Below are 18704 nucleotides of genomic sequence, written 5' to 3' on the forward strand. Positions count from 1 at the left end.
TCTTATTTATTTTTAACACGTATTAGCATTTTTGTCTTTCTCTCCCATACACAGCAATGTTCAGCAGATATCCACTTAAAAATTACATTAATTTAAATCACAGTCGCTGAATGATGTTATTAATAGTATAATTTCAGTCGTGTTTATTTTGTTTTATATATGTATCATGTCAAAATCTTCACAGTTTTCCTGTCTGCCCTTGCACATTTTATTCCTGTTTCTATCATTGTTATATCTGTGAAGTCACTGCTTTTTTTTTCTTGCACCAATAAAAAAAAAGAAAAAAAAGAAAAAGAAATTACGACTAATGACAGGGACAAATGATGTCACAGCAAAGGAATTAAACCTTAAATAGGGCGGCATTACAAATATAAAACATAAAGCCTCACTAAGAAATTTTATTACAAAAAGAATATATGGCTTACGTTTTCCAGTACTGTCCAAAATTTAGCTGTTTGTCTAGAAAGAAATCCACTTGGTTAGCTTATTTTTCGACGCTAATCTACATGTAGTGGTTTATTTACAGCATGTACTGCATCTTCACTGACGTCACAGGCAACATTAAAATGTGCTGTTTCCAAGATCACTTCTTCTTGGTCCTCGGGTTACTGTTGTTGAACATACTGATCCCACGAGCTCTGACTCCAACAGCTTCTGCAGTCACTCCTGGCTGCTGCAACACTTTGTCCAGAGTTGTCTTCTTTATGGCTGCTGGAGAGATTTTCTCTTGGTCGGCCAGACACTGAAGTTCCCTTTGTAGATAAGGGCGGAACATAGAGACATTTACAACATAGTATTAAGTATACAAATTTAGCATAACATATAGTACAGTATAGTATAGTAGTGTCATAATCATCTTATTAGTAACCAGAGACATGCAAAAGTCTCATTGTAACATTATTTGCATGTAGCTCCATCTGCTGTCTGAATTATAAACTTCAAAAGAAATATATCACTCTTTGGACATTTCCATATCACAATTAACTTAAAAGCCTTTCTTGTGCATCCCTTCCCTTTGACAGGAAATATGTTTGTCTCACACTTTTCTTATCAGCTTACCTTGTCCGAACACAGGAGGCCTCCACGGCGTTGATCAGGAGGCTGCGGAAGCCGCCACTCTCCATGACATGCAGGGCGTGGATGGTGGCGCCCCCTGGTGAACACACGTTGTCCTTGAGCTGCCCAGGGTGTTGCTCAGAGTCCAACAGCATTCGAGCAGCCCCCTTTAAGGGAACAAAAAGGGAGATCCACATTGGACTAACAGTACTGATTATATACACAGATATTGTGTGTTCAGTTTGTGTCTATAAACAACAAAGACAGGCTGCAGCTGACTCTATCTGGATTTGTAGATTCTACAGGGACAGTGTACATTAAACTGTTTATATTTTCTCGTAAGATTATTACAATGGCCCTATGTGCAAAAATAAAGCTGATAAAACTGATTTAAACAAAAATCAAGCACCGCAAATCTTGAAAACCTTCATTAAAACCGCCTAAACCAACAGTAGCCCTTATGACACAGGAAACAAAGCAAAGAAAGCACCTACATGTAGCACATAAATTGGTTAAAAAGATAAAAGTAATACCAGCAGGGCTTGGGCTCCCAAGCGCACGGCCAGTCTCCTGGGCAGGCCCATTTTCACTCCACCATCAGCGAGAGCATCTACAGCTGTAAACGCCTGCAGGGCCGCAATCAGAGGTGTAAGGATGAGGGAAAACAATGCAAAAGGAACATGTTTCACATTTGCTACGGGTAAGGTAAGACTGTAAAACACATTCGACATTATATAAAAGCCTCACGTAAGCAGGACCGCTGCCGCTGAGGCCGGTGACGGCATCAATGAGGTCCTCTTCCACCTCAGTGCAGTATCCTACGCTGGCCATCAGCTGCTCCAGTAGCTGTCCATCCTCCACTTCTGCATGGGTGCCTGTGGCGTACACAGTGGCCCCCTCACGCACCACCACTGGAGTGTTGGTCATGCAACGCATTACCTTTGGAGCAGGGCGATACTGGTGCAGCTTCTGTAAGGGATAACAATGTGCTGAATGAACTAGGGCTGCAATTAATGTTTATTATCACTGTAGATTATCTCGATGAATTCATTGTTGCAGCTCTACAATCAACTGTTCTGAAACTATAGGAACAAAAAGCTGGACTGAGAGGATCATTTATAGTTTACACACTGACTCAACAGAATAGTCGACTTTTCATTTGCATTTGTCCTCCATGTTTTTTTTTTTTTTTATTTTTCTTAAATTGAAAAGCATGGGTGTCTCGAGTCCAAGCAGCGTGTTATGTTATAACATGTGACTGTTTTGCCTGAGGGTCTGACACCAGAGCACAGAAATACAGCGAGAGAGAGACTCATGTTAAAATGAACAACAAAACCCGAAATTTACAAGCATTAGCCATCATCTACAGCTGAGAGATGTGTAAAAACATGATTAATGATTCATAAATGGCATGTCATAAAACTATGAATCATCTCAAATTTTTATTATCATAAAACTGTGCAACATTATAGTTTAAATAATGTATTTTCTGACTCAAGACATTTTAAGTAGTTGGTGAAATAAAAAAGATTTTGTCAATATTATCCAGTTCTGCTACTAACAAACTCTGTTCAGAGGGCTGTGACTTGCCTTCTCGATAGAGCTGATGGTGACACCTGCAGCACAGGACACAATGAGATGCCGATCTTCAATGTCTGGTCCAATCTCATCCAGTACAAAAGGAATGATGTGTGGCTTCACAGCCAGGAACAGAACATCACTTTTGTTCACTGTCTCCTTGTTGCTAGTGGTGAAATTGACACCCAATTTCTGGAAAAAAAAATACTATCATTTAGCACTTTGCTGGGGAGGTATACATAAAAATCCATTACACGTAAGCAAAGCAGTATTATATACCTCGAAAACCCACACGCACAAACATATTTGTAATGAAACAGAATCACTGATGGAATAAAGCAATGACATCCCTAATTGCCTACCCACCCGCAGTCCCTGTACAGTGGGGAGATCTGTGTCTGGGGAACTGGCTGTGATTCTGTGGGTGGCAATCACGCCTTGAAATGGGAAAATAAAAGAGGTCCAGGAATCATTTCAGTGTCTGATTGCAATCAACATACATCAACAACACAAATGTCAATTAGACATGCGTGGAGTATGACTGAAAACTCACCCGCTGCTGTGAAGCCTCTGACCAGCGCGTGGGCCAGCTGGCCTGCTCCAATGAAACCCACACTCATTCTGTCTGTGTGAGGACAGAGGTGACAAGTTCAGCACGGATGAAACCATTTTATCTCAACAAAAGATGAGGATTTTCGAAGTCTGGCAACGGGTGTGCGGCTTGTAGCCTCTTTACAGCTCTGGGGCCGCTGTGCTGCGGTAGTAAACTAACTCTTACTTCCTTATTAAGCAGAGCAAACGTTTCTGGAAACATGGCGGCAGCAGACATATATCCGCAAAGAAAAGACTTACGTTTTTACTTGAGAGCTCCTCAGTTGGCCGACCAACTCATCCAGAAACTGCTTCACAAAAACACTTTGAACTTACAGTACAATACTGTCAACGTGGCCCGGCTGTCTCGCGCTCTACTGTACCTGCTGAGGTAGATTTGGCTGGCAAGCGAGCAAACCAATGAGTTTACAGGATTAGAGGATTATTCACACGTTCGACCAATCACAGCAACACTTGAACAAGTTTGGGGCGGGTCTAGCTGAGCTCGAAACCCAGTTGCATCAGGTTGTGCCGTGGGGCAGAAAAGTTGGTCAGGCTGTCCGTTCTTTACTATCATCTGCTGGTGAGACGCTTGAAAGACATGGTGACTATTTCCTGGGAACATATTGTCCTGACCCAGAAATTCAACTTCTAGCCTAATTAACAGTAAATAAGTAAAGTAAATAATACACGTGTTTCTTTATTGCCTCCATCGAACAACTACATTTCATAATCTTCATTATATGAACCTTATAGGCCCTGGGTTTGATCAGCAGACCTACTTTGAGCTTATCAGTGTTTCATCAGGGATTGTAAAACTAAAGCTTTGGCATGGATCTGACAAAGGCTCAAAATCAGTCAGAATACTCTATAGTTCACTATTAAATATTGATTTTAGTTTTGATTTCAACCTTAACAATACACAAATGAGATTACTGATTTCACTGTGTAATAGAGGAGTTTTCTCAAAGTTGAAAGTAAAGCTTCACAAATCAGTTAAGACAAAGCAAAGGATCCAGAAATCAAAACGACCAACAAAACATACTGGCTGATATTTTATTGAACATGGAGCATGTCAGAAACGTAGCGAAAGACTGCGCTTATCCCAAATAATCAATCAAAAATACTTTTGTCAAAATTTTGCCATATAAAATTCACGTATCAGATACATTTAACATTCAGTGGAAAACAGGAAAAGCCCAATAAACCCAATCATCTGGCATTATATATGTGAGAGGACATGAAAACAGATTGGAAAAAAATACAGCAAAATGGCTTGAAAGCCAATACCAAAAGCTATGCTCAGTGCATACAGTTCTTAACATATGCTATGCATCTCTATGAGATATTCAATATGGCTTTCAATACATAATACACACAAATACTTAAATAAAGTGTTCAGCCTCTGTGAGATTGACTGACATAACGTCGTTCTGATATTCTAAACATTATCCCATACTCCCATTGCTCTGTCCTGTATGAAATTGCCAAAAGGAATTGGGAGCAGAGGGATGTATTTGGTGCTTCCCAGGGTCCTCTGTGGACAAAGTTGCTGTGATCAGCTCATCCGCGCACCTGGCAGGCTCTTCCTGGTAGGTCACTGCAGAACTGGAGAGAGGCCTTTAAGTTTGTAGCATCAGTTTTGCTGCCTACAGGCTCAAATCTAGACATATAGTGATGATAAGAAATGTCACACATGCATATAACACCATGAATCGCTGAGTCCTTCATAGAGACTGGACTATGGAGGGCATGGTGGATGTGGCCTCAAACTTTCTTTATTTGTCTCTGAGTGTAAACAGTCTGGAGGAGGGAACATTTTTTTTAGACAGCAGAGCTGGAGACAAAGCGAATCCTCTGGGAGTAAACAAGATCAACAAAATATAAGATCATGTTCACGTTTGTGAACACTGCCACCACCAGCTTACTGTCCCAGGGACACTGTCCTCGTGGGCAGTCCTCAGGACGAGCCGTGGTGCCGTACTTCTTGTCAAAGCTGAAGATGGGCCAGATCAGTGCAGTGCTGAGGTAGAGGATCACGGCGAAGAAAGTGTAGACAACCACAAACCGGTCAAATGGGAACCGTAGGGCAGAGGTCCTCCCAGAAACTGTCATTATGATCACAATAACAGTGACAGAGAAGCACAGACTGTACACCACCACGCAGTACTGGGTGGCAATGTAGAGGTTGTACTCACTGTCATTGGCCAGGGCCCCAAAAATAATGCAGGCCACAAAACCCTGGACCACCTTGAGAAGGCCGGACACGGTGGCCATGTAACCCACCACAGCCCCTGGCTTGGCTCGAGTGAGGAACACCTCAACGCCGTAAGGGATGCTGCAGATGCTGGAGCAGACAGTGACAGCAATGCGGTATATCTGGACTTCGCAGCCCTCATCAGGGCAGTCTGTTTGGAGGAAGTACACAGGGTAGACCACAGAGGCAGTGATGTACATGAGCGTTGCCAGCATGGCAAAGGCCACAGTGAAGTTATCCCAGGATATGGGCATGCACGTATGGAGCCGGGTAATGTCCAAGGTGAAGACAACCAGCGTGACAGCAAAACAGAAGCACCACACAAACATGCAGAAGGTGCCATAGGTGGCGCTGTAGCCTGCACTGTGGGACACAAGGGCCATTATGGTGCAACCAAGTAGCAGCTGACACATTCGAGCTATACCTAAAAGTGACAACACAGCGTCTTTGTTGAGGTAGTGTTCTCCATGAGAATCCATGGTTTCTGTGGTCCCCTCAGAAGCAGCTGTTTTCCTTCGTGAGATCCTTGATGCCCTGTTCTCGGTCTTGAAGTCCTTGCTGCCCACTCTTCTTTCGTCACAGACCTCACTCTGTCCTTGGTTGCCTTTTATAGATGGCCCTTAATTACAAATGTCTGTAATTTTTCCCTAAGCTTGCTTTGTAATTACAGTGGTGTGTTTAAGATCAAGTTACATTTAGACACTGTTATGTACAAGTGTGTACAGTAGCCTGCAATTGTAAAGGGTATTTAGTGAGACATTGAAATAAGAAATCTTTGTTTTTAAAGTAATGTCTCTACTTGGCTGCAAAAGTCTAGAGAGTCTAACTTGCGTAAATCACATAAAGGTCTTTTTGTTGTGTTTTTAAAAAGTTTTTAGAGATCAAGAATTTGATCCTGGTCTTACTCAAAGCTGTCGTGTTCGTCCTCTCAAATCTTGGTTTTCCCTTGCTTGCTCTCTTCAGTCACCAAGTTGCCCAGTGTATCAAACGGTCAAAGTGAAGTGAGGTCCTCTACAAATCATATCCAGAGATCAGTCTTCCAACAATAGCCCTCAATGCCAGACAGGTGGACTGGTTTGTTATCCTGTCAGTCAAGTTCCATTACTCAGTGACTCGGTCCTTGTGGGCCCTTAAGTGCCCGTCAAAATCAGTCAACCTGTTGGCTCTGTCTCTTCCTCTTTGTCTCGGTCTTTCTTTCTCCTGTTGCCTCTTGGATTTGGTCTCCCACTGTTTCATGCTCACACAAACACACACCCTCTCCTTCCTGCATGTGTGTGTCAGTGTGCACTCGGTGGATTGCTGGGACTGGCTGTTTAAATGAAAGTTTGTGCCGAGCCCAGGGTTACAGGCCTCGCCAGCTCTATAAATAGGGGGTCTATATTCCACAGAGGGGTGGGAGGCTACATGTGGCAGGCAATATGGGAGTCGTATTTCTTGGGAGCACCCAGAGAGGCTGAGTCAGAGCTCCCTCAGTAAGAAACTGGCATTTATACGCAGTGTAATGACAGGGAGGAAGGCTAAGACTCCCATTAGAGACAGAAATTACATACAGGTCCAGAGGGATGATTATGCATCAGTGATGACAGATTTGAACGATGCAAGTCAGAGGGAAGTGGAAATGGATCACTAGTTACTTAAAATACTTAAACCTGTGATATTAGTGTGCTGTGATGTTTGATTTATAGTGTGCAAGGTGATTCTTAGAGAAAACCACTGCCTATAACAGTTCTTGAAGTTGTTTAAATTGTACACTGCTCGTCAAAAGTTTTTGAGCACTCAATCTAACATAATGTTTTTATTTAGTCCCATGCAGTGCAGGGAATATCCTATTGTGAAAATCAAAAATATGAACAAGAAATGTGTATAAGTGAAATAAGAAATGTTTACAGCTCTGTATTTTAATGGAAATGGCCAAGATCACCCCTAATTAATAATTAGATTACTCTAATTGGGCTTATTGGGCATATTTGTCTTATAGTTAAGGTCGCAGTTCATAATATATTTCTAAAGGAGACCTCCACTCCATCAAAATCTGTTTACAGGTCTTGGGCAGCATTACTGCACATGTGAAAAAAGTAGTATAAAGCCTCCTGTGGCTCCAGAGGATGCTGGAAATTGAAAAAGATCTGGGGCTGAGAAGAAATAAGAAGCCCAGCAGACCTCTGAAGCCCACTCCTCATCTCTGCTTCAGCCACTGCTAGTGTGGATGTGGAGTTGTATTGTGGGTAATGTAGGCACCAGGTGTTTACAAGGACAAGAATGCACGGAACAAAGTAGGATGATATCTCTGGTTCTGCTGCATGGATTGTTATCCTTTCAGGTTCAGGTTATCTGTGATGGAGGATCATGGGTTTCTCATCATCAGCTGTTATTTTATAGAGAAACTGCAAAATAACTCCTGAAACAGGTTCTTCCCCCAAACACCCATCAATTTTGAATTTGTTTTCCAGCCCAGAGAAGTCTAAGTGACCCTAGATCATTATTGAACCACAACGGTGCAATTAGGCTCTAAATATTTAGGGAACCTGCTTTCCTTTAGGCCCTGAGCAGTCTGCTCAGTGGTTTGATTGAATGGGTTTACGCTGTGATTTGCAGTATATTCAGCTGATTTCCAGATCCACTTCCAATAGTACAAATCTCGCACTAATCTTCTCTTTCCATTTAGAAGTTTTAAGAATAGCTTCGCTACAGTAGCACACCTGTTAATTCCAGCGTGTTATGGGCATTGTTGTTCAAATGATGGGAACCTGTTCCACCTTAAATCTGTGCAGATTTTGATGCTAAGCTTCCAGTTTATTTTACCAGTGACTGGTGATTTCTTATATTCTTATTCAACTGTTGCTCACAGATATCTTTGTCTCCTTTTGCCCTTACATTTGTCAGTCTGGTTGTCCAATTGCACAGCATTTTGTTCTCCATATAGAATACATAAAAATCCTACATACAAAACAGCTTTCTGCACACACTGTGTGCTTTCTACAACACAAAAGCATGAACAACCATTCGCTGTATACACTGTAGAGTCATCTGACTGTACTGAATCAAGCTTTTGTGGCAGGTGATTCCAAACTCTGAACGGTTAGGCTCAGGAGGGATCCCTTCCCTGGAAAAGCTCTTTCATTTCAGCAAGCTTTGGAGTGGAACTAGCAGCTTCTGCGCACTCTCAGGAATTAGCCAGCTGGAATATTGATCAGCTGTTCTGGGTGATGAGTCTCAGCTTCTCAATAATACTGTTATTTCCTTTGTGAGGTGTTAAGTCTACCAGGTGAATTATGCTGCATCACGCTGTTCCATTGTGAACGAACGGTAGTTAGTAGCAGAATTTATTTCAGGAAATTAGGAAATCACTCTATTACCTCTCCACATGAATGTGATATCATCTATGTTTGCAGTCTCGGGTCACAGCTATGGTTAGTGCTTTTGCTTCATCCTATTCTTGTCTTGGTATGGATGCATGAAGAGAGATTCATTCATAATCTACTCCAAAGCACACACCTTGTGCAAGGTTTCTTTGTGGAAAATATACACAGATGATACTGTGTCTGACCTGCGGCTCTTCCTCACTACATGTCGGATTGTCCTTGAGTCAGAACCCCGTGGGCTCCCGATGGTGAGTCCGGTGCCTACGCGGTGCAAATTGTACGGCGTGTTGGATAAATAACTGCAGCCCATTCATCATGAAGACGGTGAGCGCACCAAACAAAAAGACACAGCTGAATATGGGTCACAAATTTTGTATCGCTCACATCAAACAGGGTCTTGCTTTAGTTACTGAATATAAGACTTAACTGGAAAATGTATTGTAGACTGGTTTGGTCTCTTTACTGTCTCTGAAGACAGAAGATTGACCACATTTCTTGATATGAACCAAAAGCTGCTAAAATATGAGGTGCTGGAAAAACCTTTGACTGTCAGTGTGTGTGTGTGTACACTAAGCCTCATATCTATTATCAGATATGTCAAAATAGTGACAAACCGCGTTTGGATCCTGAGGGAGCTGTTGACCTTACCTCCTGCTAAAGGTTTGTGCTGTGAGTGTGAGAGCTGTGCAGATCCCACTGAAACATGTTCCACTATCAATAACAATAATAACAATAATAACAAGACTGTACAGCAGTATTTACCTTGTAGAATATGTAATGTGTCTTTTCCTTTAGGTCTGATACAAAGACATGCAATCAACACAAAGAGAAAACACAGCAATGTATTTACAATTTACAAAGAATCACTTCTCTGAAAAATGCACTTATAAATATGATTTACATAACAAAATAAATATGTAAATTACCAATGTAGCTTGAGTTGTTTTTTTTTTCTGTTAAAAAATATGTTACAGAATAAAATTACAATTAGTAATACCTTTCCTTCTCTGGTGTGATGCGAAATAGAGGTCCTTTAAAAACATTTATAAAGACATCATTACATACAACGTCGTCATTATATTAAAAAGCGATCTCTATCATGAAATATAAGAAGGGAGTTACAATGGTGAACACTTGAAAGAACCTATACAGATACTTAAAAAAAATATACAATGCACGATATTTGTCTCCCTTTAAATGTTCATTGCATTGATCTGAGGATTGCTGAACTACTGAGGTGATTTAACATGAATGTGTGCCCTATGCTCGGGCTCTAACAGTCCTCTTGTGACGATGTGGCCTGTGAAAAAGAGGTATCGACTAGATGCAATGGCACTGTGGTGTATGTATAGGTACTCATAGACCTTGAAGTGTTTCCAGGTTTTCTTTAGCACCACAATCAGTTTTCGGGCAATGACTCATCGACTGAAAATATTCCGCCTAGATTTCAACGCTGTCGGGAGTGAGTTACCTCTGCAGGGATCTTTTCTCTAACCCCATGACAATCACGACTACGACATACAGTATGCCTTTTTTTTTCTTTTTTTCTTTTTTTTTGACTGTTTCCTTTCATTAGCAAGGAAGAACATCTGATATTTGCCTGTTTGTAGCTTTAATTTCAGTAGCCTGACTATGTAAAGAGTGTGTTAACCCAGCCTGGTCAGTGGTGGAGGAAGTATTCAGATCCTTTACTTAAGTAAAAGTACAAATACTGCACTGTAAAAATACTCCTGGATTCAAAAAGAAAAAGTATGCAAGTGTAATCAGAAAATTGTACTTAAAGCATTTAAAGTACTTTATCCAGGAAAATTATCAACTTCTCACATCTGTGAAGCTGGAATCATGAAATGTTTTATGTTTTTGACTTAAATGATTATCAAAATATCTTCCTGATTAATTGGCTAATTGACTAATCATTTCAGCTGTACCTGTATAAACTATTGGGTAGTTTCCTTTATAGCAAAATGTAATATATTTGTCAGCAAAAATTTCAATTTGTAAAGTCACGAGTAACTGAAGTTGAAAAGAAAAAACTCAAGTAAAGTACAACTGCCTAAAATTTGTACTTAAACACTTTACTTGAGTGAATGTACTTAGTTACATTCCACCACTGAGCCTGGTCTGATACCACAAGTCGATAAGAGGAGATTTGGTGTCACCTAAATACAAAGTTTCCTTCCTGATCCAGTGCTTTTCACCGTATTATGTCCCCGTTTCTGCCTTGATGTCACTTTTTTGTGTGCTGAGATGTTGTGGGAACCCAACTTCAAACCAGTTTGAACAAATTATACCCTTATATACTCTATAGTGATTACTTAACAAAGACAGCATCCTCACGTCATCGTGGCATTTTTTTCTTTAACAATGACGAAATAGACTCTATATGGAAGGATGAAAATAATATAAAATAACAACAAAACATCAATGAGCATCCTTAAAACTGGATTACATTCGTGATTTTTTTTCTTTTTCAAAGCAAAAGATAATTTAAATGGAGAGTAGCAGAGAGTTTAGCCTTGTCGTGGAGGCGTGTTGCCCCTGTACTTGTCACCAGTTGTGATGAAAGGGATTGCGGGACCAATCTATGCCCCTGTGTTTGACTGAGGCTCGGACTAAAGTAAACGGGAGGTCAGAGGGGAATCGACTATAGGTAGAATGGGTTGTGAAGGTGGATGGGTGCTTGGAGGTATCAGGCATGGGAGACCGGCCGGAGAGACCAGTCAGCCCTGCGTGGACTTAGCTTGGAGATACTGTGTGTAACATGTGTCCCTTTAGCTGCCACTGCTGAGCATGCCCAGTAGCTTGCTGGGGTCCATGCCCTGCTGCTGGGCCATCTTCTGCACGTCGAAGCCCATGTGCATGAGGAACTGAATGACGTTCATCTCTTGTCCTGTGAACTGGTCTCGGATGGTGGGGCAGGTGGGGTTGCAGTGCGGCCACGGGCAGCTGTCAATCAGATGCACAGGGCAGCCTTTGGGTGGAGCCTTGTTGTTCCTGTTGTCGTGGAGGCTGCGGTCCCAGCAGTGCAGTGCTCGGGGCAAGGAGGTGCCTTTAACCTGCACGTCAATCCAGTAACTAGAACACAACACAAGGGGGTGCTGTCAGCTCACGCGTACAAAGTCTCCAACACAAACTTCACAGCATCCCCTGCATGACACTCAGGATACACTGGATCTACTCACTTTCTGGTGATAACTTCATGTGATAGGCAGGCTGGAGCGAACATAGCCCTGAAAATAGGAATTTACAAAAAATCAGTCTGAATTCATGCAATAATCCTTTTTAAATTAAAGTATTTCTGCAGAGATTTGGCCTTACGGGACATCTTTGAGCGTGTTCCTCAGCTCAATGCCCAGGTTTTGGATGTAGCGCCACTGGCCTTCCTGCACAGGCTGGCCTGTTAGCTGGATGTTGTCCACTGTCAGCTGGGCCTCATCAAACAGCCACTGTACAACAAACACGGGGCCTACACAGGGAGAATGGAAGAAGGTGACATGTAAGATTAACATATGGTATATATCTACGCAAATGTACTACGCAGATGTTTGGGGCTTGCATGTTGGGGAAGCACGCTAACATTAGCATGTACAGTGTGTGCATTTTACATACTTTTAATTGATGGAAAGACTCTATATCCAAAGAAACAGTTCCACTCCTCTCCTTCATGGGCTTGCCTGCACTTCTCTGGTACCACTCCTCCCCAGTACCTAATGGGACAGGTGAGCAGGACAGATTTTAGCAAACCGATGATTAGTAAAAATAGAAAAATAGTCCACCTGACAAAATCTTGACATTTTATGATAATATTCACTGGGTCCCATACTTGATGCCTCTCTTGATTGTTTCAGTGGGAGTGCAGCAGACAGTGTCCACACAGTCTGTGCAGTGGTACTGCTTGTTGTCCAGGAACCAGCCAGAATCAGACAGGCCTCGCACTTGTATCCCAGTGTGCCCCAGTCCCTCCAGCAGCTCTGCCACACTGTCCACGTTCAGAAGAACTCCAGTTCCACCAGCGCTGCATGCAGAAATATGACATATTCTTATGAGTGCCCATACAGGAAGAGGAATGAAATGCAGATTTTGAAGTGAGAATCAAAATGCACAAACATACCTGCTTCCTGCTAATAGGAGAACTTTGGCGTTGTCCAGACCCTTGGTCAGCAAGTCCTTCACAACCTCCTGAATAATCAGTGAGCCCATGAAGGCATATCCACCTGCACAACACACAAAGAGAACAGAACTGTAGAACAGCACTTTTCTTAAAGAGGGCTGCATGTTATTGTATGCTTTGAGGATTCAGTCATGCCTTACTTTGCTCTGTTTTGGCTGTAGCGCCGCTCCACACATCACTCGAGCAGTACGGGACGAACCTGCGCAACAAACATCAAGTTAAAGTCGCGAGCTATGATTAAAAACTGAGCTCGGATGAGCAAGCAAACACGAGTCAACTTACACCATGTTGGCATTCCACCAATGAGGGTTTTCCTCGGGCAGCGGAGACAGGATCCCCGTGCCTGCAGAGACAGATCAACATGTATCATTAGCCGTCCTGGCTCTCCCAGACACATCCTCCTCTTCCTCATCATCATTACCACATGGATTACAGTTATTACACTGCAATGAGAGAGGGAGGCGTCTCTTTCCTACTGCAGCGGGCGCCAGGTAACCCTACACCGCAGTTACATTATGACGGGGTTTCGGTTGCAATAACACTGCAGATGAGCACAGATACATCCGATCCTTTTAATTACTGAGGCATTACAGTGGGATCTGGATACCTTCATCACCATGTTAGGGGGGCAGGATTTGCTGCAGGTGGAGTGGTGCTGATAGGTGTGTATAGTGAATTATACCAACGAGCTGAGGCTGACCTGTTTTAGTTTGGGGCCACTTGGATGAGCTCATCAATCTCCTCATGGTCTCATACCGGCTGTCACAGTTCTCCTTGTTGTAGCAGTACCAGCCACCTGGACATAGACAAACAAAAACATGGAGCATTTCTCACACAAACTGTTTTTCAAGTATTCATCATTCTTAATTGGGCACTGAAGGGGCATAAGCAAAGTTAGCAAAATTAGTCCTTAATACTGACCCTCTAAGAATATCAACCACCGTCTGCTGCCTCGAGATTCTTTCAGGTAGTACCTACAAGAGGATATAAAAAAAAAAAATCAACACATCATATGCTTGACTTTCATGCATTTTTTTTTTTAAATATGTGAATATGATGCTAAATTCCTCAAAATTTCCTCAAAATAATTGTACTCTGCCAACGGATAGATACATCCACATTCCACAATTTTGATATGGTGTTCTTTCTTCAGAAAGATGAGATAAACACTGAAAAGAAATACCTTCACTGTTTCTATGGTATCCAAGCATGAAATATAAACACATACGGCATCATCACTTTCATCTAAACAAGGATGTCCTGTTACTCTGTTGATTCCTATCTCTACAAGGTGACAGAAAACAGCAAAAATGAAATTCGGCCAGTGTGAATTCAGTGAGTGCACACGGGAGAACAATGAGGTTGTGTGTACAGTAACTGATATAGAGATCAAACAGGAGATACACATCATCTTGTCCCCTATCCTGTTTGTACTCTAGATGCCAGTAGTAGATGGTGTTCGTCGTGTTTAATGTAGCATCATAGTCTCTCCTCTCTGAGCTCATCATTCCTCAGCAGTGTCCTCACTGCAAAATCAAATGTAGATCAAATCAAGGCTCCCGCCCAGAGGAATTATATGATAAGAGATATGGAGAAATAGCACAACAGCATTTGGCCTGTGCAGATGTAAACACACGGTCTGTCTTTTGCATAGGACCCACATTTGTCCTAGATAACGTCCCTTAAATGCACCCTGGAGTAGACTTTAGAAAGAAGTGGATGCACGCTAGAGTAGATGCGTGCTGTATGTTGTCAGCCCAGAAGAGGGCAATGCTATCGTGATTCTCCCATGCTGCAGGACGCACTCATGTCAAATGCTTCATCATCCTTTTTTTGCAACAGGATTTTTTTTTAATACAGTACCGGGAAATAAGAATCACAGATGAGGAAAATTAAAAACAATTCTAGTGTGTAAAATAGCTTTAGCCACAGAAGCAAAATGCTCCAAATGTGCTTCTGTGATGCTGAGAGATTTCTTTTTTTAATCCAATCAGTATCCACCCGACTTTACCAATGACTAAACTCAAGAGAAAGCCAAAAACATTTCAGTGACTTTAAAGAAAACAGACTTGGCTGAAGCTCTGAGCTGTTTGCTCAGACACTGAATCACACTTTGGCTGCAGTTAATGTCTTGTGCTATTATTGCGAGCCACAGTCAATGATGCAGGCCGAGGACAGTGCACTCTACTTTCTACCTCCAAACAACAAAGTGAAGGCAGGCTTGGCAGGCTGACCAAGCCAAGAGGGAAAGGCGCTCTAACAAGTGCAACTCCAGAAGATGAATCACACTCTTCCACCTTTCTGTCTAGAGAGTGATTTTTCTCTTTGCATCCTCCTTCATGTGTAACTGGAATAACACCTCTCTGGAAAAACTGCTAGTAGCTGATGGATTAGCATCTCAACTGACAACAGCCACGGTCATGAATGAAATGGCCATCTGCCAGTAACTGTCCCCTGCTCTAGTCCTCATGCTGCGTCTCTAAAGAGCTAAGAGCTTTACGGCACTAACAGACAGCTCTGTCTACCACTTTGGGGTTTAACAGGAATTAGATGGGATAGAAAATCCATAAAGAGACATGTATGGCAAAGCCCATTTTAGTTGAGTCTGCCCAGCACTGAACTGGTCCTAGATGAGTTCTTATGCACAATGGCAGACAGTCATCAAAGCCTCCTGATATAGCACAAACAACAGTAACAGCAAAGCATTTATATAACACTGAAAACTGCAAATACTAATGGCTAGACAACATGATAATGATTCAACAGTGCTTCTCAGTGTGGCTATGTTACTGCTCAATAAGTGGCATACAATTAATACATTAATGCTAAAACTTGATTCTTGTGGTGCAGAATAATTAGAGACACAAGTGAAATCCACTGAAAAGACATGTAGGAATATGAAAAACAACATCTTTTACAGCTGTTTTTCATTTGAAACCTGCCTGAATTCAGTTATTTGTAGAAAAACCTATTTAACCTCCAGCATACAATTTGACTCCCTGCAACCAAATTGGAATATAAATGTCTGGAGTCCATACATTGTTTATGTATTATACAATAGGAGAGGCAGTGGATGGGTGTAATATTAATATGCTTTTAGTGCCATGGCTTATCCCGTGTTAGTGGAGAAACCATGCAGGCTCGCAGGCTTTGCTTGTGCCAAATGGATTTTTGCTTAACAGTGTCAACAGTCAATATCATTGCAAACAAATTTAGTGATCCGCTGTTTACCGCATGGACCATAAAGCAATAACATTCACAAAAACAGCGACGAACTCCTCGGAGCCTTTGGCAGCACATTGTACACGTTGTGCAGTAGCCAAGTAGAGAAACCATACTGTTAAACGGCTGTAAAATCACAATTCAACAAGCGTGGCTGCAATCATCAGAGAGATGGGCGGGGGTCTGAAAAGTTAAATCTAAACTTTCTGCAGAGCAAATCCTGCATTCTAATTTGAAGCAAAGGAAATGAAGCATAGGCCATGTGGCTATCCGCAAATTTCACGCTTCGCTGACGCAAAGCAGCTGTCTATCTTATCCCGACTCATTCTGTCCCAGAACATTGCTCTCCATTTATTTTTTTCTTTATTTATATATTAAATTTGAATTTTTAGCTGTTAATTATTATAGGGATCGAAATCTGTTTTTTGTTTTTTTTTCACGTTTGCAACAAAGCAGCCCGAATCACGAAAGTCTTTTGCGTGCAGCCTCCATTGAGACGAGCATTGTTGTCCTCAGGCCAGATACATGTGGGTTACCTCGGGCAGCGGGATGACCAGCAGGACGGGGTGCGCCCTGCTGAAGCGAAATAACAATTCCTAGCAGCTCCAGGGCGCACTGGTGCACAGCTGACCCTGCTCTGACCTGTCGCTGATCCATTCACACGGGAATCCTGATTTATCACACTGTGCATGTGCATTCTCAGTTGGTACATACCCCGCGGAACTTCCGTCGTTGCAGGTGACTGATGTATTCTCCAAAAAGTTCAGCCTCATGTCGTGGTCGAGCTTCTGCGCCGAGCACGGGTAGAGGGACTGCGCAAGGTTCTTCACTTGTGTCATGAAGTTATCCATGTTCTCCTCCACGGCGGTGAAATCCAGAGGGAAGCTCTCCGTGGTGTCACCCCGGTCCGCCCGGTATGTGGGAGGAGGTGGTGCGCGTCGCGGTTGTGGGTTGCGGCCACCCCGGAACCTCCGTGCGCAAAGCGCTCCGGACTGCATCAGCACCAGCAGCAGCACTGAGGAAACCATTCTGATCGCTGTCATCTTATCCCCGCGTTAGATGTCCTTCCTCCAGATGTAATGTCTCGTCGAGTAAACAGAAAATGTTACTGATGGAGCTGAGAGAGAAATTACGCACGGTTTAAAAGACGCCACAACACTTGTCATCCGCTCCCAGGAACGCATAAATTGAATGTCAACTAAATAAAAAGTCCTTTTAGATCAGTCACAGTCATCCGCTGAATTCTCTGGATGTATTTCAAAACTTTCTGCCGCTTGCCAATCTGTCTGGTACAACTCAAGCGCTGCTGGACCAAGCGCACAAGCCTGAACGACAACACTTGTGCCATGCTCTTGTATTTTATTCAAACTTTCCCCCCTTGTGTGTCCGTCCAGCCAATCGCAGGAGCGGGGCAGGACTCAGGGCATGATCAAGCGTGGCAGACTACCCCCCTTTTTAATTTATAGAGGGAAAAAATGTCCATGCGTTGGTTCCTTTGATCCGCGAAGTTTTATTTGATGTGGTGGCTTTTATTGGCCTTGAAATGCCCATTTCCCATTCCACCACAAATTTATGAAGTGAGAATACGCATCTTGTTACACACTTGCCTGAAAATCAAGTGGGGAAAAAAAAAAAAAAAACATCATCAAAACGCGTGCAGAGCTCCAACAATATTTGGCCAAGCGGAGAAATTTTTATCTCAGGAGATGTTACCTGGTTATCATTGTTATTATTCTGGCAAATCAAAGTATGACATCATGGCATATCATCCTTCTTTTCTCCACACACACACACACACACACACACACACACACACACACACACACACACACACACACACACACACACACACCTCTTTTTAAGAATCACTTTCAGTTCTGTTAAATTGCTCGTGTATTCTTAAGGTTCTGGAAACGGGGTCTTGGATACTTTCTTAATCCAGACGGGGCCTCCAAAGATCAAAGCCACCATCACTCTTTCTCCCCCCTTCCTCTCGCCTCCTCCATCCCTCTTTAGTCTCTTCCAAACTTTGCTGGTCTACTGTATATTTGAAGTCGAGCAGAGCATCCTGATGGGACGCCAGCTTTTTAACACAGGAATGCCTCGTTACGGATGAGGAAGGCTTCCCTCGAACAACCTCTCATTTTGAGGACAAGATTAAGTTAAAGTGTAGCCTGCAGACCCGAAGTGATGAATCATCAAGGTAACACTTCATGGTGGTGTTTTGGAGATTTTTCTCTTTGATTGAGCTCATTCTTACCACGTGAAACACTCTGACTTTGTAATTCAGTGTAGTTTTATGGACATTGCAGTGATGAATGGTAATTTTGCTACTGCTAACTACAAATGCACATCTTTACATCACTACCTTTTTAACACCTGTACATACTAATATAAAAGGAACAAGCCACTGACTCTCTGGCAGTTTGCTTATGTGGCCTATCTGATGCAGCCTTGGTGGTGAGAC

The 18704-nt window shown here is 42.5% G+C and overlaps 3 protein-coding genes across 3 annotated transcripts; all 3 read right to left on the minus strand.

Annotated features, from left to right (window-relative positions):
• Nucleotides 1-122: 122 nt before the first annotated feature.
• Nucleotides 123-3631, minus strand: pycr1a (pyrroline-5-carboxylate reductase 1a). The gene is made up of 8 exons (XM_070981282.1): nucleotides 3487-3631; nucleotides 3188-3259; nucleotides 3001-3071; nucleotides 2647-2826; nucleotides 1804-2025; nucleotides 1590-1682; nucleotides 1060-1223; nucleotides 123-752 (listed from the first exon to the last, which is right to left on the minus strand). The coding sequence occupies exons 2-8, from the start codon at nucleotides 3252-3254 to the stop codon at nucleotides 584-586; spliced, it is 966 nt and encodes a 321-aa protein (XP_070837383.1). The 5' UTR covers nucleotides 3255-3259; nucleotides 3487-3631; the 3' UTR covers nucleotides 123-583.
• Nucleotides 3632-5049: 1418 nt separating this feature from the next.
• Nucleotides 5050-5961, minus strand: LOC139344001 (myeloid-associated differentiation marker-like protein 2). Its single transcript, XM_070981874.1, has one exon. It carries the CDS (start codon nucleotides 5959-5961, stop codon nucleotides 5050-5052), a length of 912 nt encoding a protein of 303 aa, XP_070837975.1.
• A 5354-nt stretch (nucleotides 5962-11315) lies between these two features.
• notum1a (notum, palmitoleoyl-protein carboxylesterase a) lies at nucleotides 11316-17571 on the minus strand. Its single transcript, XM_070981495.1, has 11 exons — nucleotides 16952-17571; nucleotides 13937-13989; nucleotides 13716-13811; nucleotides 13298-13358; nucleotides 13156-13214; nucleotides 12956-13058; nucleotides 12668-12859; nucleotides 12454-12551; nucleotides 12163-12310; nucleotides 12027-12074; nucleotides 11316-11919 (listed from the first exon to the last, which is right to left on the minus strand). The coding sequence occupies exons 1-11, from the start codon at nucleotides 17278-17280 to the stop codon at nucleotides 11616-11618; spliced, it is 1491 nt and encodes a 496-aa protein (XP_070837596.1). The 5' UTR covers nucleotides 17281-17571; the 3' UTR covers nucleotides 11316-11615.
• Between the last annotated feature and the right edge of the window lie 1133 nt (nucleotides 17572-18704).

The sequence above is a fragment of the Chaetodon trifascialis genome, chromosome 15 (assembly GCF_039877785.1).
Source record: "Chaetodon trifascialis isolate fChaTrf1 chromosome 15, fChaTrf1.hap1, whole genome shotgun sequence".
In the NCBI taxonomy this organism is placed as follows: domain Eukaryota; kingdom Metazoa; phylum Chordata; class Actinopteri; order Chaetodontiformes; family Chaetodontidae; genus Chaetodon; species Chaetodon trifascialis.

What these genes read in the sequence shown, in the direction of transcription:
- LOC139344001 (XM_070981874.1), bottom strand. Translation starts at nt 5,961, where the DNA reads ATGGATTCTCATGGAGAACACTACCTCAACAAAGACGCTGTGTTGTCA.
- pycr1a (XM_070981282.1), bottom strand. Translation starts at nt 3,254, where the DNA reads ATGAGTGTGGGTTTCATTGGAGCAGGCCAGCTGGCCCACGCGCTGGTC. An exon ending in CCACTGTACAGGGACTGCGG is followed by an intron (nt 2,827 to 3,000) that starts GTGGGTAGGCAA and finishes TTTTTTTTCCAG; the next exon opens with AAATTGGGTGTCAATTTCAC. An exon ending in GCCTCCTGTGTTCGGACAAG is followed by an intron (nt 753 to 1,059) that starts GTAAGCTGATAA and finishes TTATCTACAAAG; the next exon opens with GGAACTTCAGTGTCTGGCCG.
- notum1a (XM_070981495.1), bottom strand. Translation starts at nt 17,280, where the DNA reads ATGACAGCGATCAGAATGGTTTCCTCAGTGCTGCTGCTGGTGCTGATG. An exon ending in GTGGTTGATATTCTTAGAGG is followed by an intron (nt 13,812 to 13,936) that starts GTCAGTATTAAG and finishes GTCTATGTCCAG; the next exon opens with GTGGCTGGTACTGCTACAAC. An exon ending in AGTCTTTCCATCAATTAAAA is followed by an intron (nt 12,311 to 12,453) that starts GTATGTAAAATG and finishes CTCCCTGTGTAG; the next exon opens with GCCCCGTGTTTGTTGTACAG.